At 37.0% G+C, this 24,769-nt stretch overlaps 1 protein-coding gene across 10 annotated transcripts in view; it reads right to left on the reverse strand.

Annotated features, from left to right (window-relative positions):
* Positions 1 to 2,063: 2,063 nt before the first annotated feature.
* LOC104120427 (valine--tRNA ligase, chloroplastic/mitochondrial 2) overlaps positions 2,064 to 24,769 on the reverse strand; it is a 60,596-nt gene continuing 37,890 nt past the window's right edge. For 7 of the 10 annotated variants that reach the window (XR_011408528.1, XR_011408526.1, XR_011408531.1 and 4 more), the window contains 10 exons: positions 24,293 to 24,343; positions 24,071 to 24,183; positions 19,094 to 19,241; positions 16,908 to 17,012; positions 16,715 to 16,816; positions 6,389 to 6,461; positions 6,104 to 6,270; positions 5,350 to 5,625; positions 2,599 to 2,703; positions 2,300 to 2,507 (listed from right to left, as the gene is read on the reverse strand). Coding sequence is in view for 2 of the 10 variants with exons in the window: in XM_070177296.1 (XP_070033397.1) it covers positions 5,497 to 5,625; positions 6,104 to 6,270; positions 6,389 to 6,461; positions 16,715 to 16,816; positions 16,908 to 17,012; positions 19,094 to 19,241; positions 24,071 to 24,183; positions 24,293 to 24,343 (888 nt within the window). In the remaining 8 variants the exon portion in view is untranslated. Of the gene's footprint in view, positions 2,153 to 2,299; positions 2,508 to 2,598; positions 2,704 to 4,910; positions 5,626 to 6,103; positions 6,271 to 6,354; positions 6,462 to 16,714; positions 16,817 to 16,907; positions 17,013 to 19,093; positions 19,242 to 24,070; positions 24,184 to 24,292; positions 24,344 to 24,769 lie in introns of those variants that run through there. The other 3 variants (XR_011408527.1, XM_070177296.1, XM_070177297.1) reach the window with 3 other exon arrangements.

A 24,769-nucleotide genomic window follows, 5' to 3' on the forward strand; every position in this document is an offset into this window, starting at 1 on the left:
ATATTTTACCTTTTCTTCAAGTAACAGGAAAGTCAAAATATGGTAAGAAAATAGAACAAACACTAACATATATTTGGTTCTGTTTAGTTTATGTATGTAATGATTTTTATTTAAGAATAAAATAGATCTATGTATAACCCAATTCTAAAACTATAAATAGTTAAATGTTATGTGCAGCTACATCCCTTCTTACCAGCATCAAACTATCAAAATATTATCAATATAGCCTAAAGGAAACGCCAAGAACAAAGGAGAAGACATGCATTTTCTCTAGATGGCTAAGCTTATAATTTCTGTAAAATACTCTAGATTTTCTGATGATGTTTTTGGCCACGAGGCTTGAGTACTACACCATTACATAGAGCTTCGGTGGTCACTCCCATATGTAATCGGTGGCAATTTAGTTTGTTTTTCTTGTTATATTAATCATTTGTTGAGGCCTATTTCTATTCTTGTGTAATTGATTTCTTTGTATGCTTCGTGGCTTACTTTAGATAGATGTCTAGGAGCCCGTTTGGCCAAGCTATCAAGAACTATTTATGTTGAAAAGTATTTTGTCCAAAGTATTTTTGTAAAATAGCAGTTTGTGTTTGGCCAACTCATTTGAGTAATGCTTTTTGTAAGCAAATTGTGTTTGGTCAATCGTTACGAAAAGTATTTTTGAGTATCAAATTACGAAAAGGGACAATAAAGATTCAGTTTGTAATTAGTATTATTTAAAAAGAGATACACATTTAAATATTTATTATAAAGGAATTCAACTAAAATATAAAACATAAAGTAACAATATAAATTTAAAATTTTGATTAATATAAAATATATTTATTTCAAAACAATAATATCGGGTACCTAGTATTACTTACTAAACAGGATAATTTAAATATATCAAAATACATCATTCAATATAAATTAAAAATCTACTTTTATAAATCACGATATAAAAGAAGAGATCTATTTATAATAGAGAGAATATTCCAAAGAGGAAAGAGAAAGAGAATAAAAAAACTACAAAAATAAAAAAGAGAAGAAAGTTATGGTAAAAATTAAATTAATAAGGGATAAATTAAAAAATATAAATATATCGCAAGAATATTTTTGTCTTGAATAAATTAATTTTCTGCTTCTGCTTCTTGGAAGAAGCTAGAATTTGTAGGTTCTCCCCAAAAGCAAAAAAAACTGTTTTCGCTGCTGCTCAAAAGTACTTTTTCATCTTGGCCAAACTTCTCAAATTTTTCAATAAGTACTTTTTAAAGCAAAAAAAAGTACTTTTAACCTCTAAGAAATTTGGTCAAACAGGCTCTAAGTATTTTTTTTAGAATATTCTTTTCGCCAAGGCTTATTTTATAATTGGGGAAAAGGCCCAAAAATGATTTTGTGATATTCGAAATGGATCAATTATAACCCCCGTTTAAACTTGAGTCCACAAATGACCCTGCCGTTATAGAATGGGTCTAATAATGCCCTTGTGTTATTCGAAATGGATTAATTATAACTCTCGTTTAAATTTGAGCTCATTAATGACCCTGCAGTTAAAGAATGGGTCTAATATTGCTATTTTTCTCAGTTAATAATGATTAAGGATATAAATGGATATTTAAAAACCGACTAAACAGACAAAACCGTACCGTGCCGAACTGATTTTTAGGTTTCTTTTATTAAAACCATAGGTTTTTATATAAATCTATAACCGTACCGATAATTAGGGTAGATTTTTTATTTTATAAAAATAAACCGAAAAAATATCGAACCGTACCGAATAAATTTTCAACATGTCTTATCCTATCAAGTTTCTCTATCATATGTGATCATTTCTAGTCTAATCAAATTTTATATGAGAAGTGTTACAGAATAAAGAGAAAATGTTTCCTTCAACATGTATCCCATTGCGTAGCATTCATCAAACAAGATAGCAATGATAACGACCACAAATCTGTTGGTCCATGTAAAAAGGAGGAAAGATGAGAGAGTAGTTCTTGGTGAATTGATTATCAACAACGTCAACAAAGGCTCCTTATTTGAGAATCTCAGTGTATGAATAATATGGTATGTTTTAAATCAAAAAATGAATAGTATGGTATGTAATTATTTCATAGTAGAGGCAAAATATTCTACAATGTCTTATAGAATGTCATGGGATAATCTTCAGCATCTCCTGCAAAAATCGAAAGAATCTAGACATATTTTGAAACTAGGCGCATATTAACTGATAAGTTCATTAATTTTGTTGCATTTCAAAGGTCCATTATTTTTAGGTGCTCCTGCATTTTATCGTGTTTGTTTGATTAGTAACACAGGAAAATGATACCAAAAAACCATAGCCACCACCTTTCAGAAAGAATAGTTATCCGAATACAGTCCACAAGTTATCATCATAGGGAAGTTTATGAATAAAGTGGAGATCTTACAGAGATATACTGAATGACATCTGGATTTGCAACAATAGATGCAGAAATAAGTTTTGCTGGCTCAACTGCATACTCTGCTCGTACATTTCTGATGGCTCTAGTCTGAATTTATGGAAGGGATAAATTATCCAGGATAACTAGAATTATAGATAAAATGAAAATTGGGACAAGAAAAGTTGATAATCAAACTCACCAATGCCTGTAAGTTCTCAAATTTTTTTATGGAATCAATATCCCTGGGAAGTGAAGTAGGTGGCCACGCAGATACTATAAGAGCTTCCTGTCGACTGGGTAATGCCTGCAGAAACGGGAGAAGTCAAACTGCAATGAGAACAGCATGTATTCTTAAGCTATTTTGCCATTGAAGCAAAACTGAATACTCTTATAACATTTCCAGATTTTGCAGCAAGCTAAGTTACTGCTTGCATCCTCATCGGCTAGCAGGCCCAAGGCCAAATAAAAGCTGATGTAGAGATATATGTAGAATAATTGACCAGTATCATCAACATTGAAGCTGATATTAGATTTCTATTTCTTCCCAATGTCAACCGAATTTGGAAACAAACGGGTACCCAAATTCCATTTCTTTTCTATTTGAAAGTGGGTATCCTTTGTCTCCGCTTTGGCTATCTTTGGACAAAATCAGAAATTTATATCAGCTTCAACATTGACAATACTGCATTCGTTATTCTACAACCACTTCCAAATTATGCAGTCTATTTTATTTTATAGTTTTGTACTATAAATGACAGTGGACTCAGATCGACAACACAAGCAAATTGCCAAATCCTCCTAAAAGAAAAATCGATAAAATAAGTCATAGTTTGAATCTGCTACTGATTAAGATATTAATGCATTTCAGGAAATCAACGACAAGAAGCTATGGTGATACAGAATAGGTAATCAGACAGTCTAGGTGGAAGACCATGCTACTTAAACGTATATTTGCAGACCATTTCATCAATTGATAATGCAGATTTACCGGGGCTTGACCTTTCACAGACATGATTATAATAAAGAACTACATAGAATTAACATGGAAAAAGAACTAGTATGCAAGACTATCAGAATGGTTCTGTCGGTTTAATCGATTTTTAAATATCCATTTACATCCCTAATCATTACTAACTGAGGAAAATAGCAGTATTAGACCTATTCTTTAACGGTAGGGTCATTAATGGGCTCAAATTTAAACGAGGGTTATAATAGATCTATTTCGAATAACACAAGGGCATTATTAGATCCATTCTATAACGGCAAAGGTCATTTGTGGACTCAAGTTTAAACGGATGTTATAATTGATCCATTTCATATACCACAAGGTCATTTTTGAGCCTTTTCCCTTATAATTGCGATGACTTTTGTGAGTTTATTGTTTACTTAATTTTTGGGTAACTAATGGGATTCGAAAACAATTTTTCTTTTATTGATTAGTCAATAAACTATACTAGATAAATCTATGAACACCGTTAAGAGTATTTCTTCTGATGAAGAATGTTAACTATGAATCGTCCTAGTAAGACAATTCAATTAACCCTTGTGTTTTGAAAGAACTAGATAATGATCCTGCATATGCTTTGTAACTCACTTGTAAATTCAACAAAACTCACTAATCTTGCTTTGAATCTAAATGTATGCTCTAGCGATAATCTATACGATAGGATAAAAATCACACTCAAAGGCAGAATTTGTATAATCCAAAAGGAGCTTCGTCGGATAAAGACAGTGATACACCTTAGTTCCCCACACATGCTCAATCTACAAACTAATCACATTCAAAATACCTGTCGCATCCTATCAATATTTGTACAAAGTAGTTAAACTGTTCATATTCACCAAAAATAAAATTTAAAAAAGAAATAGGTCTCGTCACCAACATTAATCGCAAGGTAGTCATGAAGCGAGTCGACAATCCCATCATCATGCATAGCTAATATGCAAAGGCAGCCGGGCAGGTAATCTACCAAATAAACTTTCTTAACCTTCGAAGGTTATAGAAAAAATTAATTTGACAAAAAGCATTTAAGTATCATGTTTGAAGAACAAACAAAATTAAAAAAAATATATATTATAATGAATCAGCACTTTCGATTTTTCTCTCTTTCTGGTTATTTCGCAAACACTGTTAGAAAGATCAGTGAAAGTATCGTGTCAAAAACCAAATAGTTAAAATTTGACCGTAGTCCAAGTAATCCAGGCAGAGGCATCAAGATACATAACATAGAGCCGACTTATTTCACCAAAAAGGCACAACCATTTTGCAAGCACATCAATGAATCAAGAAAGTGAAAGAGACATTTTCTGCGCAGATTCTTCAAATATATAATTCTACTTTTGACGTGGGCAGATCAGCTTGCCCATGTTAACTATTACTCCTACTAATTACTACTAACTTTAGTCAGAAGGCTTCACTGTCCTTCTCCAACGTGAATTCTGCGTATAAATACAGCAGCAAGGATTCACATTTGATTCCTATTAGTTTTAAAGTATAAAATCTAGCAACGATTTCATAGAAATAAAGAAAAACATCTGATTAATGCATCTAACAATTATGAGCATCTCAACTGCCATTTGTTACAAATTACAACCAAAAGATGACGACCAAACAAGATTTTGAAAAGATAGAAAAATGGTAACAGAGACAGAAAGACTAACTTGTGCTTCTGTGTAAAAGCTGAAATCGAGTCAACTCTAACACATGGAATATAGCAATAATGATCACTACCATGACAAATGTTCACAAAAATATAATTCTGTACATCAGCTAAACCCCACCCACCCACTCTTTCTAGGGGTTAATGAGAAAAATGGGTAAAAGCCGCCACTTGATGCTTTATTTTTCAACGCCCTACTCTTAGATTGAAGCACAACACAGATTAAGTAAAGCAGTACCCTTTTGATGGAACTACTGGTCGAGGTGCAGAAAGATGAAAGAATGCCTTACGAGAATGCGATTAGATGATCTCCGCCTTCTTGTTCTTGTGGAAGAGGCTACTCATCTTGATATCGAGCTAAAAGCTCAAAAATAATGTAATGAACCTCTAGTGGGTTGAACTAGGGTAAGCGGCGATAAAGGATTGTTGGAATGAAACTAATTTGCAATCAAAACTTTTGACTTGAGGAAATTAAGGCGGTTTTTAGTTAGAGTCAGCTTCTCTTCTGCCTCTGCCGCTTTTTCTCGGACACCACGAACAATATCCTCAGGAGCTTTCTCTACAAACTGCACATAGTAACTCTATAAGGTCCGTGACATAGAAAAGTGGAAATGGAGAAGCAAGACATAATACTGTAAGATTTTAACTATGTACTGTTTGAAATATTGAACATATCAAGAAAAAACTAGAAAGCCTCCTTTGCATCTGAGGTATTCCAATTTTCGTTCACAATAAAACTTTGCGTAGTTGCACCATTCTTGGTATATCAAATAGAAGTAATGGTATGTATGCACACAAATTAATAGTATAAAACTATCTTTTGATAAAGTAAATGGAAAAGTAAGACATTGTAAGACATCTTTATTTCTTAAAGTAAATGGAAAAGTAAGACATCTTTATTTCTAATTCGCAATATGTGGACGTATTTGCCACTAAGTACCATATTGCTTTTTTTATTTTTACTGTGAGGAATTAATTCTGAAGTAAATTTAAGTTTGCCATTCAATTTATTTATCCGGCAAAATGAGAAAATGGAGAACTCACACTTGAAGAACCCAAACGAGCCATCAGCCCATCATATTCAGCTTGCATCTTGACAAGGCGCTTAGAGAGACGCTGAACTTCAGCAGAGATGTCCACCATATCTGATAGAGGAAGATAAGCTTCTAGACCTTCACTAGCAACAACGTGGACAGACTGATTTGCATCTCCTGCAATTCATCTCATATTAAGATAAAACTACAACGAAAAAGAACATTAAACCAGAGAGCTCTAACGATGCGGGGTTTATCAACCTTTTGCAACGTGTGATACTTGACTTCGACATACCTGGGGGAGCTTCTGCAAAATTGACATTTCCCAAATCCAGTCTTGAAAGAAGAGCCAAAACTTCCCTCTCTCCCTGCATTAAGTGATAGCCATGTGCTTAATCTACATAGTCATATATAAATTTCTTCTGGTAAGAGAAATGCATTTAATATAGCACAAAATTGAGAACAAACAGAAGTGACTGATCTGTTATAATATGGTCGCCATGCGGTAAGCTGACCTCACTGACTCAGAAGGCAGATAGTGAACACTATATGTAGTTAATTTTGCTTATTTGGTACGGGTTCGGGAACCCATTGACTTTTGCTTAAACTCTGCATTTGTATTAAGAAATTCATTAAATATATATATAAATATTTTATTGCAAACCCAGTAACTAAGACGAACTATGGGTTTTGTGGCAAATTTAGAACCCATAAACTTCAAATCTAGCTCCGCCTCTTATCACATAAGGGCACATCACTTCCTCAACCTACATTCTTTGGGATCCTCAAGAAAGTAATAGGAAGCCAATGAAACGTGCTTATCGCAAGGATGACATGTACAAATGGTCTATACCTTAAAAAAAAAAAAATAAGTACTTCTAGAGAAGAAATTAACCTTCCAATCATTGAACCTTCTCGATATCATGTTTGTCAACACAAAGAAAAAGTAAAAAAGCCAAAATTTGTTTCCAAAGCCTCAGTCGTATCTAAGGTAATCCTTAGCAGGAGTAAGTATCTCTGTACAACATCTTTTAACTAAATATTAGTCTAAATAGTATCTTGTAACAAAATGGAGCGCAGAGAATTCGCTACCAAATGCTTTTTGTACCTATCACATACAGGGCGGAGCTAGCCTATTTGATACGGGTTCGGCCGAACCCGGTGACACTTGTTTAAATTCTATATTTGTATCAAGATATCATTAAATATGTTAAAATACTTAATTGCAAACTCAGTAGCTAAGACGAGCCATGGGTTTTGTGATAAATTTCACAAACTTTCAATTTTAGCCCCGCCTCTGATCACATAAGGGCACATCAGTTCCTCAACCTACATTCCTTGGGGTCCTCTGTAACGACCCAGCCGTTCGTTTTGAGCATTTGCATTCCGTTCAGCTATTTGAAGTCTTGAGCAGCATCGTTTGTATTATGACTTGTGTGAATCGTCGGTTTTGGTTTTCAAGTTATTCGGAATTGATTTGGAAGAATGAATTTCATGATTGAAGCTTTAAAGTTGGAAGAGTTGACCAAGTTTGACTTTTGAGTATTTGACCCCGGATCGGAGTGTTGATGGTTCTGTTAGCTCTGGATAGTGATTTTCGACTCGGGCATATACCCGGATTTGCATTTGGATATTTCTAGATGGTTTCGGCACTAATTGGCGAAAGTTGAAAATTGAAGGTTTGGAATTTTCATAAGTTGACCGGGAGTTGATTTTGATGATATCGGGTTCAGATTGTGGTTCCGGGAATTGGGATAGCTTCGTTATGTCATTTGGAATTTGTGTGCAAAATTTGAGTTCATTCCGAGTTGATATGTTTCGGCACGAGTTTTAGAAGTTGGAATTTCAAAAGTTCATTAGATTTGGTTTGAGGTGCGACTCGTCGTTTCGATGTTGATATGCATGATTTGAGGCCTCGAGTAGTTCTGTGTTATGTTATGGAACTTGTTGGTATATTCGGACGGGGTCCCGAGGGGCTCGGGTGAGTTACGGACGTATTTCAGATCATCTTTCATTCATGTGTGATGGCTGGTCTTTGTTGGACCGCACCTGCGGAATATTGGGCGCAGGTGCGGAGCAGCAAATACGGTCATGTGGGCGCAGAAGCGAAGTAAGGCTGGGAGCAGGATTTCCGTAGAAGCGGGGAAAGTGGACCGCATCAGCGGTAGCGCAAAAGCGGAAACAGTGATCGCAGAAGGGGGGATGTGCGCAGAAGCGCAGTTTGTGTCGCACCTGCGCTTGCGCAGAAGCGGTGCCTGTTGCGCAGGTGCGGAAGAGCAGACTTCTAGTGTTTTCCGCAGAAGCGGAGTTTTGTCGCAAAAGCGACACCGCAGAAGCGGCCCTTTTGTTCGCAAATGCGAAAACAGCTAGGCAGAAGCTATAATTTCGAGGGTTGGTCGTTTTATTCACATTTTTTAGACTTGGAGCTCGGTTTTGGGCGACTTTGGAGAACACGAATTGGGGTAGGCATTCTTAACTCGGTTGTGATTATATTTCGCGAATCTATCTTCATTTTTAGTAATTGGATTATGAATTTTTAAGAGGAATTGGGGGATTTTGTCTAACATTTTGTCTAAGCCAAGACATACCGAGCAAGCCAAACGACACTCCAGAATTTCATCCCGCGCGTGTCCACCTTCGAACGGCTCGAAACTAGCCAAAAGCAACTCAAGAACATCAAATAATGCCAAAGGAAACAAACCTTATCGATAAAGGTCGAATCTTTAATCAAAAGTCCAAAGTCAACCCAAAAGTCAAACCCGGGACTGCACATCGGAACCCAACAAAACTCACAAAATCCGACAACCCATTCAATTACGAGTCCAACCATACTAGTTTTAGTCAAATCCGACTCCGAATCGTTCAAAACTCGAAAATTCACTTTATGAAATTTTAGACAAAATCACCCAATTACTCTTAAAAATTCATAATCCAATTACCAAAAATGAAGATAGATTCGCGAAATATAATCACATCCGAGTTAAGAATGCCTACCCCAATTCGTGTTCTCCAAAGTCGCCCAAAACCGAGCTCCAAGTCTCAAAAATGTGAATAAAACGACCAACCCTCGAAATTATAGCTTCTGCCCAGCCATTTTCGCATTTGCGAACAAAAGAGTCGCTTCTACGGAGTCACTTTTGCGACAAAACTCCGCTTCTGCGGAAAACACTAGAAGTCCGCTCTTCCGCACCTGCGCAACAGGCACAGCTTCTGCGCAAGCGCAGGTGCGACACAAACTGCGCTTCTGCGCACATCCCCACTTCTGCGATCACGGCTTCCCCTTTTGCGCTACCGCAGATGCGGTCCACTTTTCCCGCTTCTGCGGAAATCCTGCTTTACACTTCTGCACCTTGCGTGCAAATCCTTGTGTTGATGCTGCTGTGTACGGCGAGGGCTGACATTGAAGTTGTACTTGCGTTACAGTTATGACCATCACTTGTCCTTGGTAGCATTAGATTCGGATTCTGTTCATTTATATTTCAAACAGATGTTGTAATTATTTCAATTCAATTTTTGTAAAAATCTAAGTTTTAGTGGCTCATGACTTGTACTACCGGTCCTTGGGAATTCTTTATATAAAAGTTCAGTTGTATTATCATTCCTCCTCTTATTTGAATCTCATTTGAATTGTTTTATTGTTAATTGGCTTACCTAGCGGGTTGGATTGGGTGCCATCACGACTAGTTGGATTTTTGGGTCGTGACATCCTCAAGAAAGTAATAGGAAGCCAATGAAACATGCTTATCGCAAGGATGGCATGCACAAATCGAGAAATGGTCTATACCTTAAAAAAAAAAAAAAAAAGTACTCCTAGAAAAGAAATTAACCTTCCAATCATTAAACCTTCTCGATATCCTTTTTGTCAACCCAAAGAAAAAGTAAAAAAAGGCAAAATTTGCCTCCAAAGCCTCAGTCGTAGCTAAGGTAATCCTTAGCGGGAGTAAGTACCTTTGTACATCTTTTAACTAAATTTTAGTTTAAATAGTATGTTGTAACAAAATGGATCAGAGAATTCACTACCAAATGCTTTTTCTACCTATCACATAAGGGCACGTCACTTCCTAATCCCACATTCCTTGGGGTCCTCAAGAAAGTAATATGAAAGCCAATAAAACGTGCTTATCGGAATGATATTGAAAAAATTAAGTACCCATAGAGAAGAAATTAACCTTCCAATCATTAAACTTTCTCGATATCCTTTTTGTCAACCCAAAAAAAGAAAAAGTAACCTTAAAAATTTTGCCAGAAAAAATAGAGCATAGACTATTTATACTGTGTTCCCCACCTTCCACACCTTATCCATTCAACCACCATGAGTTTCGTAGATGGTCGGTAACCAGGTGTCAACCAAACAGGCTAAACAGTGAAAGAATAACGAAAAAATCAGTAATAAGAAAAGTTCATCTTTGGAGTTCAAATTGTATTTTAGCAGGCCCAGTACAGTTAATGGGGCCAGCAATCTGTTTCAGCTCATCACGTAAATATTATAAAAAACATTTGTACAAATTTCAGATACGTTCAAAATGAATTAACTTAGAGATTGCATTTTGTTGGATTACATTGAACTTCAGGGAAAAATATTCAGAAAAAGATAGAAGAAGTTTACCAGTTAGTTTCCTAACCAGATTTAACCTTTTCCCTGTCTACATGCAAATGGCTGTTACAAGGTAACTGAGATTGTGTGTGCCCCTAAGTCCCAAAGATATCAAATATAACTCAATGCCAAAAAAATCTGGGGTTGACCAGACAACTCCTATTAAATCCTGGTGCTCTATTCAGGACCAAACAGATCAAACAGTAATTTGTCTTATAAGGCACACTTTAAAACTAGAGGTTGTCTAAACTCTCACTTGTTCCTACATTGACATAAAAGTCTAACCATAATAAAAGGACTCCTAACAAACACCAAATTGAAGGTAAGTCTAACAACTAAACCTTAATACAAATAATTTGGTATCACCTATACGGATATTTTGCTTCCATTGTGTTCTGTCTTTAGAAAGCTCTGCAATGATTCAGAAAGATTGTAGATCTTTTGAGGCAACCGTGAGAAATATGACATGGGAAAATTATATTATTGATGTACATTAACTATAATATAAGTACCCCTATTTATAACAATACACAATACCTACACTACTCATATTCCATGTAGGCCTATGTTTATTTTCTTAACTAACTAACACTCCCCCTCAAGTAAGTGCATACAAATCATATCCGAGCTTGTTACATATATAACTAATACGAGGACCAGCGAGGGACTTGGTGAAAATATCTGCAAGCTGATCATTCGACTTCACAAACTTTGTAGCAATATCACCTGAGGGTATCTTTTCTCTGACGAAGTGAGAGTCAATCTCAATGTGTTTAGTTCTCTTATGGAACACCGGATTTGATGATTGATGAAGGGCAGCTTGATTTTCGCACACAAGTTCCATCTGGCTGATTTCACCAAATTTCAACTCCTTGAACAATTGTTTGATCCAAACTAGCTCACATGTTGTCATAGCCGTTGCTCGATATTTTGCTTCTGCACTAGACCGAGCAACTACATTTTGTTTCTTGCTCTTCCAAGACACCAGATTGCCTCCTACTAACACACAATATCCAGACGTAGAACGTCTATCAGAAGGTGATCCTGCCCAATCAGCATCTGAGTATCCAACGATCTGCTCATGGCCTCGATCATCAAACAATAACCCTTTACCTGGAGCCGATTTTATATACCGAAAAAAGCGGACAACTACATCCCAATGACTATCACAGGGAGAATCCATAAACTGACTTACAACACTCACAGGAAAGGAAATGTCAGGTCTAGTCACTGTGAGATAATTTAATTTACCAACCAGTCGCCTATAAGCGGACTGTGATCAGCTTCACTCAGCGTCATGTCAAACTCCTGGATAACTGTGATGAACGTACCAAACCAGGCTCGAGGGGACTACTTTAGACCATAAAGTGACCGGCGCAAGCGACATACAAGGCCACGAGACTCCCCTTGAGCAACAAAATCAGGTGGTTGCTCCATATAAGTTTCATCCTCAAGGTCACAGTGAAGAAAAAATTCTTAATGTCCAACTGATAAAGAAACAACAGCCATGGATAGAAAAAGGCAGACTAATGCTATTTTAGCCACGGAAGAGAAAGTATCACTGTAATCGAGCCCAAATATCTGAGTATATCATTTGGCAACAAGACGGGCCATAAGTCGATCAACCTGGCCATCCGGACCAACTTTGACTGCATAAACCCAATGACAACCAACATTAGATTTACCTAGATTTACCTGAAGGAAGAGGAACAAGCTCCCAAGTACCACTCGTATGTAAAGCAGACATCTCGTCAATCATAGCTTGTCGCCAGCCTGGATGAGACAATGCTTCACCTGTAGACTTAGTGATGGAAACAGAGGACAAAGAAGATATAAAAGCATAATGGGGTGATGACAGTCGATGATAACTTAAATCGACATAATGGGGATTAGGATTAAGTGTGGTCTGTATACCTTTCCGAAGTGCAATCGGTATACTAGGAAGAGACAAGTCCACAATAGGAGCAGGGTCAGGTGCAGGACATGAATCAGCTGGGCTTGATGTTGCGCGCGGACGACGATTATAAGTCAAGAGTGGTGTTCATGTAGCTGGGGATCTAGGAGCAACACTAACCTCTTCAACGGTTGGTATGGGTAAGACTTATGTGGCTGAAGGTGAAGGATGAGCTATAGTAAACTACTCAAAGGTCAGTATAGGTAAGACCTCGGATATCTCAAGGTGGTCAGAAGAGGTAAAAAAAGGTTTTAGACTCAAAAAATGTGACGTCAGATGACATAAGGTACTTACGAAGATCAGGTGAGTAACAACAATATCCCTTCTGAGTACGAGAATAATCAAGGAAGACACTTTGAGAGCACGAGGAGCTAACTTATCTTTCCCAAGGGCTAAGTTATGAACGAAAACATGTGCTCCCAAAAACACGAGGATGAAGAGAGTATAAGGGTGACTTGGGAAACGATACCGAATGTGGAATCTGATTCCGAAGGGGAGATGACGGCATCCAATTAATCAAATAACAAGCTGTGAGAACTGCAACGCCCCAAAAATGCAACGGAACACGAGATTCAATGAGAAATGTGCGAGCAGTCTCAATGTGGTGCCTATTCTTTCTCTGTGCAACCCATTTTGCTGAAGGGTATAAGGACAAGATGTTTGATGAATAATACCTTGAGAAGTCATGAACTGCTGAAACTGAGAGGATAAATATTCTAAGGCATTATCACTGCGAAAAATGTGAATAGAAACACCAAATTGATTTTTGATTTCAGCACAAAAATTCTGGAATATACAAAACAACTCAGAACGATCATTCATTAAAAAAAACCAAGTACATCTTGAATAATCATCAATGAAACTAACAAAATAACGAAATCCCAAGGTTGAACTGACTCTACTAGGACCCCATATATCAGAATGAACTAAAGAGAAAACAGACTCTGCATGACTCTCAACACTACGCGGAAAGGAGGCTCGGGTATGTTTCCCAAGCTGACACGACTCACAATCTAATAGACAAACTAGACAAATTAGGCATCATCTTCTGAAGCTTGGATTAACTTGGATGTCCTAAACGTCTGTGAATTAGGTCTGGAGGATCTGTAACTAGACATGTTGTGGAGGGATTGTGTGAATTAAGGTAGTAAAGGCCTTTTGATTCACGCCATGTGCCAATCACCTGTCTCGTACTGCGGTCCTGTATAATAAAAGAATCATCAATAAAATATATATACCACAATGGAGGGCACGAGTCAAACGACTAACAGATGCAAAACTAAAAGGACAGCCAGGGACATAAAGAGCAGAATCTAGAGTGACAGAAGATAGGGGATTAGCTTGTCCAACTCGTTTTGCTTTGTTTGAAACTCATTAGCTAAAGTAACAGTGGGACGAGACTGTGAATACACAATATTTGACAAAAGTGATTTATTACAAGAGATATGATCAGAAGCGCCTGAGTCCATGACCCATGGTCCAAGAGTACTAGACTGGGAAAAACAAGAAAAAGAATTATCAGCAGCAGAAGTATCAATCTGAGCAATCGAGGCTACTTGTGGAGATGTCTACTTGCTTGCTCGATACTGAATGAACTCATTATATTTTCCTTCAGATAAAGAAATCACTGGTTACCTGTAGTCTCCATCTGAGCAACATAAGCATTTTTGGGTGGTCGATCATGCAAAGAATAGCACACTTCACGAGTGTGTCTAAGTTTATGACAATAAGAACACTTGGGTATGGATCTTCCAAAACGACCTCCTCCTCGTCTATTCTCCACAGTTTAAGATGCCCGATTTTCCACTGTCTGATATGCGAGAACAGAGGAGTCAAGTGTCTGAGATGAGATCACTGGGTGACTTAGTGCTAGGGCTGTTCATTTGGATCGGATATCCGAAATCCGAACAGATCCGTTCAATTTCGGATTTCGGATTGGATCGGATTCGGATTGGTGTAATTTGAATACGATCCGATCCGATCCGAGAGAATAATTGAGAGAATAATTCATCAACTGCAGGGACAGTCGGACTAGCCAAAATCTGGTCGCGTACTGAATCAAGGTCATTAGGAAGTCCAGCGAGTGTAAGAACTAGAAACATCTTTTGTCGTTGCACTTGTTGCTTTTCAATACATCAACTTCTCAAATTCTTCCTTGACTGCCTGTACATGTCCCAAGTAAGTAGACATATCCAATTCTTGTGTCTTCAAGCTTGTCATTCGCGATATCACATCATAGAAACGAGATATGTCATTAGTGTATAAAGTATGAGCCTTTTCCCGAACTAAATAACATGTTTGGAATAGACGGAACAAGGGCATCAACTTGGAATTAATAGATCGCCACAGATACTACATAACTGAGCATCGACCTTCTCCTAAAGTGCTTTGGCCTTTTCATCTCCTTCGCTAGCCCTTTTTGTTAAATGATCTTGAACATCTTGACCTTTACACCACAACTAAACAGATGAAGCTCAAGTTAAGTAGTTTGAACTTCCCATTAAAGGTTCTGAGGTGATCATAATACCGGAACATCCAGAACCCGTATTTTTAGACCCAAAAAAATCAATTCCCAGAGACATTATTGGATTGAAAAGAGGTCTAGCAAATTAGCACCAAATAAAACAAAGAATCAACTATAGTTGCCGGAAAAACACAGTATAGCTGCCGGAAAAATCTTGTAGCTGCCGGAAAACTATTATAGTTGTCGGAAAATTTTCAAAGTGATCGGAACTAAAAAAGAAAATTACGGGTAGGCTCGGAATTAAAAGACGATCCAACTATTTCTGAAGAAAGTTTTTCAAAAAGTGGCCGGAAAGGGCTCCACACGCCAGCGCGTGGAGTAGATCTCGCCAGAAAAAAGTTGTCTCTGATCAGCGAGTGGCAGCGCATGAGAAGTCGGCTGTCGGAGGTGTCGGTTAGGGGTTTGGTCGCCGGGGGTTGGGGGACCTTGTTTTGGTGTTGGTTTTTGCACAACACTAATAGAAATTGGTTTGGCGAAAAACAGCCCAAAAAAGGTCGTCGGAATTGAAGCACGGCGACTGTTTCGGCTGGGTTTTCTTTCCCAGATGTTTTCTCACTGCCGCTTTTATACCATGTGAGAAATATGACACGGGAAAATTATATTATTGATGTACATTAACTATAATACAAGTACCCCGATTTATAACAATACACAATACCTACACTACTCCTATTCCATGTAGGACTATGCTTATTTACATAACAACTAACTAACAACAACTTTTCTGCATTCGATTTTAGGCTTGCTTGTCCCTTTTAATAATCTCCAATCATCATTCTGTTGCACCTACAGACCAATGATCGTGGAGGTCTACATCGAATGTGGTCAAACTATCTCAAGCGACCTCTCATTTATTCTTCTCTTTGTGCTACTCACTATCTATCGTATGTGATCATGTCTTATCCTATCAAGTTTTCAACATGTTACTGACACTCTCTATCATATGTGATCATTTCTAGTCTAATCAAATTTTATATGAGAAGTGTTACAGAATAAAGAGAAAATGTTTCCTTCAACATGTATCCCATTGCGTAGTATTCATCAAACAAGATAGCAATGATAACGACCACAAATCTGTTGGTCCATGTAAAAAGGAGGAAAGATGAGAGAGTAGTTCTTGGTAAATTGATTATCAACAACGTCAACAAAGGCTCCTTATTTGAGAATCTCAGTGTATGAATAATATGGTATGTTTTAAATCAAAAAATGAATAGTATGGTATGTAATTATTTCATAGTAGAGGCAAAATATTCTACAATGTCTTATAGAATGTCATGGGATAATCTTCAGCATCTCCTGCAAAAATCAAAAGAATCTAGACATATTTTGAAACTAGGCGCATATTAACTGATAAGTTCATTAATTTTGTTGCATTTCAAAGGTCCATTATTTTTAGGTGCTCCTGCATTTTATCGTGTTTGTTTGATTAGTAACACAGGAAAATGATACCAAAAAACCATAGCCACCACCTTTCAGAAAGAATAGTTATCCGAACACAGTCCACAAGTTATCATCATAGGGAAGTTTATGAATAAGGTGGAGATCTTACAGAGATATACTGAATGACATCTGGATTTGCAACAATAGATGCAGAAATAAGTTTTGCTGGCTCAACTGCATACTCTGCTCGTACATTTCTGATGGCTCTAGTCTGAATTTATGGAAGGGATAAATTATCCAGGATAACTAGAATTATAGATAAAATGAAAATTGGGACAAGAAAAGTTGATAATCAAACTCACCAATGCCTGTAAGTTCTCAAATTTTTTTATGGAATCAATATCCCTGGGAAGTGAAGTAGGTGGCCACGCAGATACTATAAGAGCTTCCTGTCGACTGGGTAATGCCTGCAGAAACGGGAGAAGTCAAACTGCAATGAGAACAGCATGTATTCTTAAGCTATTTTGCCATTGAAGCAAAACTGAATACTCTTATAACATTTCCAGATTTTGCAGCAAGCTAAGTTACTGCTTGCATCCTCATCAGCTAGCAGGCCCAAGGCCAAATAAAAGCTGATGTAGAGATATATGTAGAATAATTGACCAGTATCATCAACATTGAAGCTGATATTAGATTTCTATTTCTTCCCAATGTCAACCGAATTTGGAAACAAACGGGTACCCAAATTCCATTTCTTTTCTATTTGAAAGTGGGTATCCTTTGTCTCCGCTTTGGCTATCTTTGGACAAAATCAGAAATTTATATCAGCTTCAACATTGAAAATATTGCATTCGTTATTCTACAACCACTTCCAAATTATGCAGTCTATTTTATTTTATAGTTTTGTACTATAAATGACAGTGGACTCAGATCGACAACACAAGCAAATAGCCAAATCCTCCTAAAAGAAAAATCGATAAAATAAGTCATAGTTTGAATCTGCTACTGATTAAGATATTAATGCATTTCAGGAAATCAACGACAAGAAGCTATGGTGATACAGAATAGGTAATCAGACAGTCTAGGTGGAAGACCATGCTACTTAAACGTATATTTGCAGACCATTTCATCAATTGATAATGCAGATTTACCGGGGCTTGACCTTTCACAGACATGATTATAGTAAAGAACTACATAGAATTAACATGGAAAAAGAACCAGGATGCAAGACTATCAGAATGGTAATAAGTTGGCATGCTATGACGCCAGAAGACTCAAATCAGCTATGAGTGGACTAGGACCCAAAGTTATGGATCAGCATTAGAACTCATAAACTAATTAGTGTGACCTTGTGTGAAAAAAGTAAGTATTGACGAGCTTTAAGCCGCTCTTTTCTTTTTCTTTTGCCTTTTAGGGGAGTGAGGGTGGGATTGGGTGGGGGTGCATTCACCAGAGGCTGGCTGACATCTAGAAATAAAATTTAACAAGTGTTGGTAAAAGCTCGCCTAAGACATGCTTAAGCTTTGGAGCTTCGCATGCATCTCTTCACCTTGTAAATATACTTCACAAAGTGATACATTAATCATTAAGAAAATATGTGAATTGAATTGTTAGTGATTAGGAACAAGAAATTACAGGCTTAGTATAAGAAACTAACAACTAAATAGTCAAAAGTTCAATGTTCAAACTACATATCTTCATCTAAGTTAGAAATTTAAAATGGTCAACTTGATTGACATGATTCTTTTTGTATATTTCACTTAATTATAGTTTGACAATTCTTCTGTCCGAATAATTACTCCCTCCGTTTCGATTTCAATTTATGTGAACCTATTTCCTTTTTAGTTCGTGCCAAAAAGAATGACCCCTTTCCATATTTGGAAACAATTTACCTTTATGCAATGATTTATAGCCACACAAAATATATATGACTCATTTTACACCACAAGTTCAAAAATCTTTTTTTTCTTAAACTCCGAGCGCAGCCAAATAGGTTCACATAATTTGAAACGGAGGGAGTATAATTTATACTTGTAGTAATGTTTTCTTGCGTAACATTTTTAACTTGGGACTTGGGTATTCTTCATTAGCGTTTTTCTTTGCAAAAGCCAATGCTTTAATTCTGCTATGCGCGTAAAGCAACTTTAGCCTTGTTTAAGCTTTTCGCCTTTGACTACTCTATATGTAAATAGCTCCATTGCCTTTAAAGTTACCTCAAACAAACACCTATCTGTGAGTGAAAAACCCCGAAAAAGAAAAACTATCCCATTGTAAAACAACTAAAATTTAGATTATCCATACATCTCACATATTTGCATGTAAGTTTTAGTTACCGAGAGATAAACAATATGGATATTTTGTTATTCAACTATAATATTAAGACTTTCGGAGTGAGAAACTCTTTTTCCGTAGATTGCGGGTTCTCGTAAATATCCCATTGCATAATCCTCACTCATCTTGTATCATCGTATTTGGCATGAAGTATACATATATAAAACAATAAAAGGCACTGACCAAAGCACAAAAGAAAAAGGATATATCACATCACCTGCCAGAGCTCTTCAGTTACGAAAGGCATAAATGGATGTAGCAATTTAAGGATGCTCCCAAAAATATATATCAGAGCTGCTTGTGATACAGATGCAACAGAATGATCTCCGGAGTGATACAGGCGAGCTTTACTAACTTCAATGTACCTTATAAAGTAGACAGAGATTTAGTGACAGAAGATGAGATAGATAAATTATAAGTCATTTGGTAGGGTGTATAAAAATAGTGCGGAATAAGGTGTATTAGTAATGCATGGATTAGTAATGCAAGCATTAGTTATGCAGATATTATTTCTTATCTACAGTTTGGTGTGGTGTATTAAAATTATAATACATTGCATAATTTTTAAGAAAAATAGTTGTTTACAAAAATGCTCTCCATATTCTCAAGCTTTAAGGGACTTTAAGGATAATTTTGTCTTTAACCAACCTAATGCATGCATTAGTAGCCTTGGTATTACTAATGTCATGGTTTTCTATGCATTACTTATACATAAGATAATACCAAGTATGATGTATAACTAATACTATACACAGGTTGAAAACATGTACCAAACAAGGTATTAGTAACGCATAGAGCTAATGCTTGCATTATTTTTTCTAATACCTCCTACCAAACCACCCCTAAAGCTATACTATCTTTGGCTAAGGTTTGGATGAAGATAGGATGGATTAAAGGAAAAGAATAAAAGAAAACAGGTAAGTTCTTTTTCTTTTCTTTGGGTCAGAAGTGAAGAGAAACAGGAAAGCGGAGGAACATTACACTTCTACATCAGCTTTTTCAACCCCTCTATATAACAGGAAGGGAAAGAGGAACTGAACATTACTAAACTTCCAACTCCAGTTACTATAAGTTATCCAATGAAAAGGTCAATAGTTCGCCTTGGGGAATAAACAAGCACGCCCACCTCCCCCTTCCCATTTGTCTCCCTCTTATACCGAACATAATGTAGATAAGTTGCTCGGACTCGAGTGCGGGTGTCCGATAAGGGTGCGGATCTAGAGGTCAGATCCTTCATGATCTAAATTTAAAGATTCGGGGGTACGGATCCAGGTACGGATACGGGTGCGGGAATTCGGCTAAAAATAATTCAATTATTTAAAAATAGAGTTATAAAAATATGTCTAAATTATGAGACATTATGTGAAAAACTTATAAAGTATTCCGAGAAGGAGAAAATATTGAACAAGAGTAGAATTTTAGAAGGAGATAAAAGGAAAAGGACCGACATAGACATTTATATATACAAGGTATTCCATTTTCTTCCATATCACCCTAACTTTTGATTTGTTTTCAAAAATTATTGTATCTGTCCCAAATTTCTCCGTTGATTTTGGTCAAAGTACCCAAAATCGGTTGACCAGATCCGACACGGATCCCACACCCATACCCATACCCATACCCATACCCATACCCACACCCACGTCGTGTCGACACGGGTGCGGCACTGAAAGTGAAGAGTCCGAGCAACTGATTACCTATCACTTAAACCCTCCAATAGGTTCCACGTCACGCTTGCCATTGATACAACTAAAATTGTCCAGAACCAGATTTTATGTTTTAGAAAAATACACTCGTTAGAATAGCTTTGTGAATATATACGTAATTAGTCTGAGTCCCGTATGTAATAGGAGTAGGTTATATATTATGTGTACTTATAAATAGGGTTCATTGTATTACAATTAACATCAATAATAATATTTTCTCCTGTGCTCTCACATGGTATCAAAGCATTAGTGAGAAAAGATCGTTGTGCGTCATTCCAGCGTTAACCGGGAAGAAAGAACTGAGTCATCGTGCATTTTTTCCGGTGATCTAAGGCTTGTCTACGTGAAAGTCACTTTCTGTCGGTGTTGTGCAAAAATCAACACCACCACGAGGTAGATCACCCTCCGGCGACCAACCCCTAAAAATATCTCCGGCAGAAAAGTTGCCACGCGCCTCCACGCGCCAGCAACAGAAACTTTTCCGGCGAGGGTTCCGACCCACACGCCGGCGCGTGGGCCACTTTCTGGCCATTTTTTCGCGAAACTTCTTCAGGACAGTCTGCTCTCTTCACAATTCCGAGCCTACCCATCTAATTCAAATCAAATTCCGACCACTTTTATATTTTTCTGGTGTGAACATTATAATGGCATTCGTATCAAAAGCCTTTGACTCACAATCCGTTGGATCCAATGCAATCCTGATGGTTTCTTTACCGGATTATAGTGAGTTCCTTTCGCATAAAGCATGTAAACAGACATCTTCAGGGATAGCTTCCGTTGTTCAAACAGATAGTAGCGTGACTTGTATCTCCCAATCTTCAACCTCTGAGTCTTGGGTCAGTGATTCAGGTGCATCTGATCATATTTCTGGTAACAAATCACTTTTCATTACTATTTCATGTTCTCAATCTCTCCCAACAGTCACAATGGCCAATGCGTCTCAAACCAGGGCAACTGGAATAGGTCAAGCAAGTCCACTTCCTTCCTTACCTTTAGATTCAGTTCTTTATGTTCCCGGTAGTCCCTTTAATCTCATAGTCGTTAGTCGCTTAGCAAATCACTTATATGCTCTGTTTTATTTCTTGATGACCTTGTTTTTATATAGGAACGCAGTACAGGGCAGATTATTGGTACTGGGCATGAATCAGATGGACTTTATTACCTTATCCTTGCAAAATCACATGGACTCACATCTTGTCTTCCTTCAACAACTTGTCTTGTTACTGATTCACCGGATTTATTACATAAACGGTTGGGACATCCCAGTTTGTCAAAACTTCAGAAAATGGTACCTGGTTTATCTCACCTGTAAACAGTATTTTTCAAGCTATTTCTTCAGTTTTCTCACAGGAGTTACTTATTTTCACTATTTCAAGTTAACCTTACTACTACAAATTGTAGCGACATGGGAACCGATGCTTTGAATAGTCGGATGGTTTCTTTAGCAGAGTATATTGAGTTCCTTCAGTATAAAGCATGTAAGCAGACATCTTCTGAGATAGCTTCTGTTGTTCAAACAGGTAATAGCGTGACTTGTTTCTCCCAATCTTCATCCTCTGAGTCTTGGGTCATTGATTCAGGTGCATCAGATCATATTTCTGGTAACAAATCTCTTTTCACTACTATTTCGTATTCTCAATCTCTTCCAAAAGTCACAATGGCCAATGGGTCTCAAACCATAGCAACTGCAATAGGTCAAGCAAGCCCACTTCCTTCCATACCTTTAGATTCAGTCCTTTATGTTCCCAATAGTCCTTTTAATCTCATAGCTGTTTGTCGCTTAGCCAAATCACTTAAATGCGCTGTTTTATTTCTTGATGACCATGTTTTTATACAGGAACGCAATACGGGGCGGATCATTGGTATCGGGCGTGAATCAAACGGACTTTATTACCTTATCCTTGCTAAATCACATGGACTCACATCTTGTCTTCCTTCTACAACTTGTCCTGTAACTGATTCACCAGATTTATTACATAAACGGTTGGGACATCCCAGTTTGTCAAAACTTCAGAAAATGGTATCTGTTTTATCTCACTTGTCAGCTCTAGAGTGTGAGTCATGTTAGCTCGGTAAGCATACCCGCTCCAATTTCCCTTGGCGTCTTGATAATCGAGCAGATTCACCTTTTAATTTAGTCCATTCAGATGTTTAGGGTCCTAGTCGGGTCAGTTCTACCTTGCGATTCCGCTACTTTGTCAGTTTCATTGATGATTATTCCATGTGCACTTGGATATTTTTGAATTCTTCGGTATATAAAATCAGCTCTAGGCAAAGGACTATTATTTAAGGATCGAGGCCATGAGCAAATCGTTGGATACTCAAATGCTGATTGGGCAGAATCACCTTCTGATAGACGTTCTACGTCTGGATATTGTATTTTAGTAGGAGGTAACTTGGTGTCTTGGAAGAGCAAGAAACAGAACGTCGTTGCTCGGTCTAGTGCAGAAGCAGAATATCGAGCAATGGTTATAGCAACATGTGAGCTAGTTTGGATCAAACAGTTGCTCAAAGAGTTGAAATTTGGTGAGATCAGCCAAATGAAACTTGTGTGTGATAATCAAGCTGCCCTTCATATTGCATCGAATCTGATGTTCCATGAGAGAACTAAACATATTGAGATTGACTGTGACCTCGTCAGAGAAAAGATACTCTGAGGAGATATTACAACAAAGTTTGTGAAGTCGAATGATCAGCTTGCAGATATTTTCACCAAATCCCTCACTGGTCCTCGTATTAGCTATATATGTAACAAGCTCGGTACATATGATTTGTATGCACCAACTTGAGGGGGAGTGTTAGAATAGCTTTGTGAATATATATGTAATTAGTCTGAGTCCTGTATGTAATAGGAGTAGATTATATATTATGTGCACTTATAAATAGGGTTCATTGTATTATAATTAACATCAATAATAATATTTTCTCCCGTGCTTTCTCTCACTTTATCATCACCAATTTCATGGTAGAATTTAGAAAACTAGTTTCATGATGAAGGAGAAGTAAACATTTTCATAACCTCTTTTCACAGTTAAGCTTATTCCTCTTATCACTGTATTTTAACTTTATTCTTAATACACCTAACATGTATCATTAAGTTTTTGTCGGGGAGGTGATGACCTCTGTTTTAGTCACAGTGGACTAGTTCTTCAAGCAGAATAAGGCAGGTCACCATGCAAGAGCGTAATAATGAATTACAAATAAAATTTTCACGCCTACCAACACCATCATTCTTTCTACATATTACTCTTCAATAAAAATAGTCTCCACTTCAGATTGTAGATAATGTATAAGAATGAACTACAAATTAAATTCCCATCCACCAATAACATCATTCTTTCTGCATATTAATTCAATAGAAATAATTTCCATTCTAGATGGTCAAGACTTCACATTTTGGATAATGTCTTATTAAAATAGAAGAATTACAAGACTAACATGGAAACCAAAATGACGTAAAAGCACGTAAAACAATAGGAAGAACATACCAATCAGCAAAATCAGCCCAAAAGAAGTCATATATTTCTCTTCCAACATCTCCAAAGAAAAGTTTCTCATAACTTGCAGTGACTTCATCAACAAGTACATGAAGTTTTGATACCTGAAAGGAGTAGAAGTGGTAAAACAGGACAGCTATGCCATAGTGCGCTTAATGAGGATCAAGAACATCATATTTACCAACAGAAAAAGGATCAAAAGCATCATCTTACCACCCAGCATTCAGGTAGTGGGAGCTTCACCACAGACTCCACTTTATCAAACTGAGAAAAGAGTAGATAGCGCAATAGATAAGCATTTCGAATGTTATATTATTGGCACGTAATGCAGAATTCAAACACAAGTCAACTCTAGACCCTTGAAAACCTTGGGATTACTCCTAATTTTTATTATGTGATCATTGAAGTTCACCGGTAAATAACCATCTAAGATAATTGGAAGAAGTGATTTCACTGTACTTCAAAAGTTTCTCACTTTAGAATCTACATAGAAAAAGTTTCTCACTTTAGAATCTACATAGAAACCAAGGATCTTGATTTGAACACCAAATATTTGGGCTTCGGTGAGAACATAATTCTTTTGGAGCAACTATGTTCTAGGACGTGAATTTGCATGCCATGCAGAATTGAGAACTCTCGAAGAACTTGACTTCAATATTGAGAGACGTGCGTATATACCAAAATATTTAA

The sequence above is a fragment of the Nicotiana tomentosiformis genome, chromosome 6 (genome assembly GCF_000390325.3).
Source record: "Nicotiana tomentosiformis chromosome 6, ASM39032v3, whole genome shotgun sequence".
Taxonomy (NCBI): domain Eukaryota; kingdom Viridiplantae; phylum Streptophyta; class Magnoliopsida; order Solanales; family Solanaceae; genus Nicotiana; species Nicotiana tomentosiformis.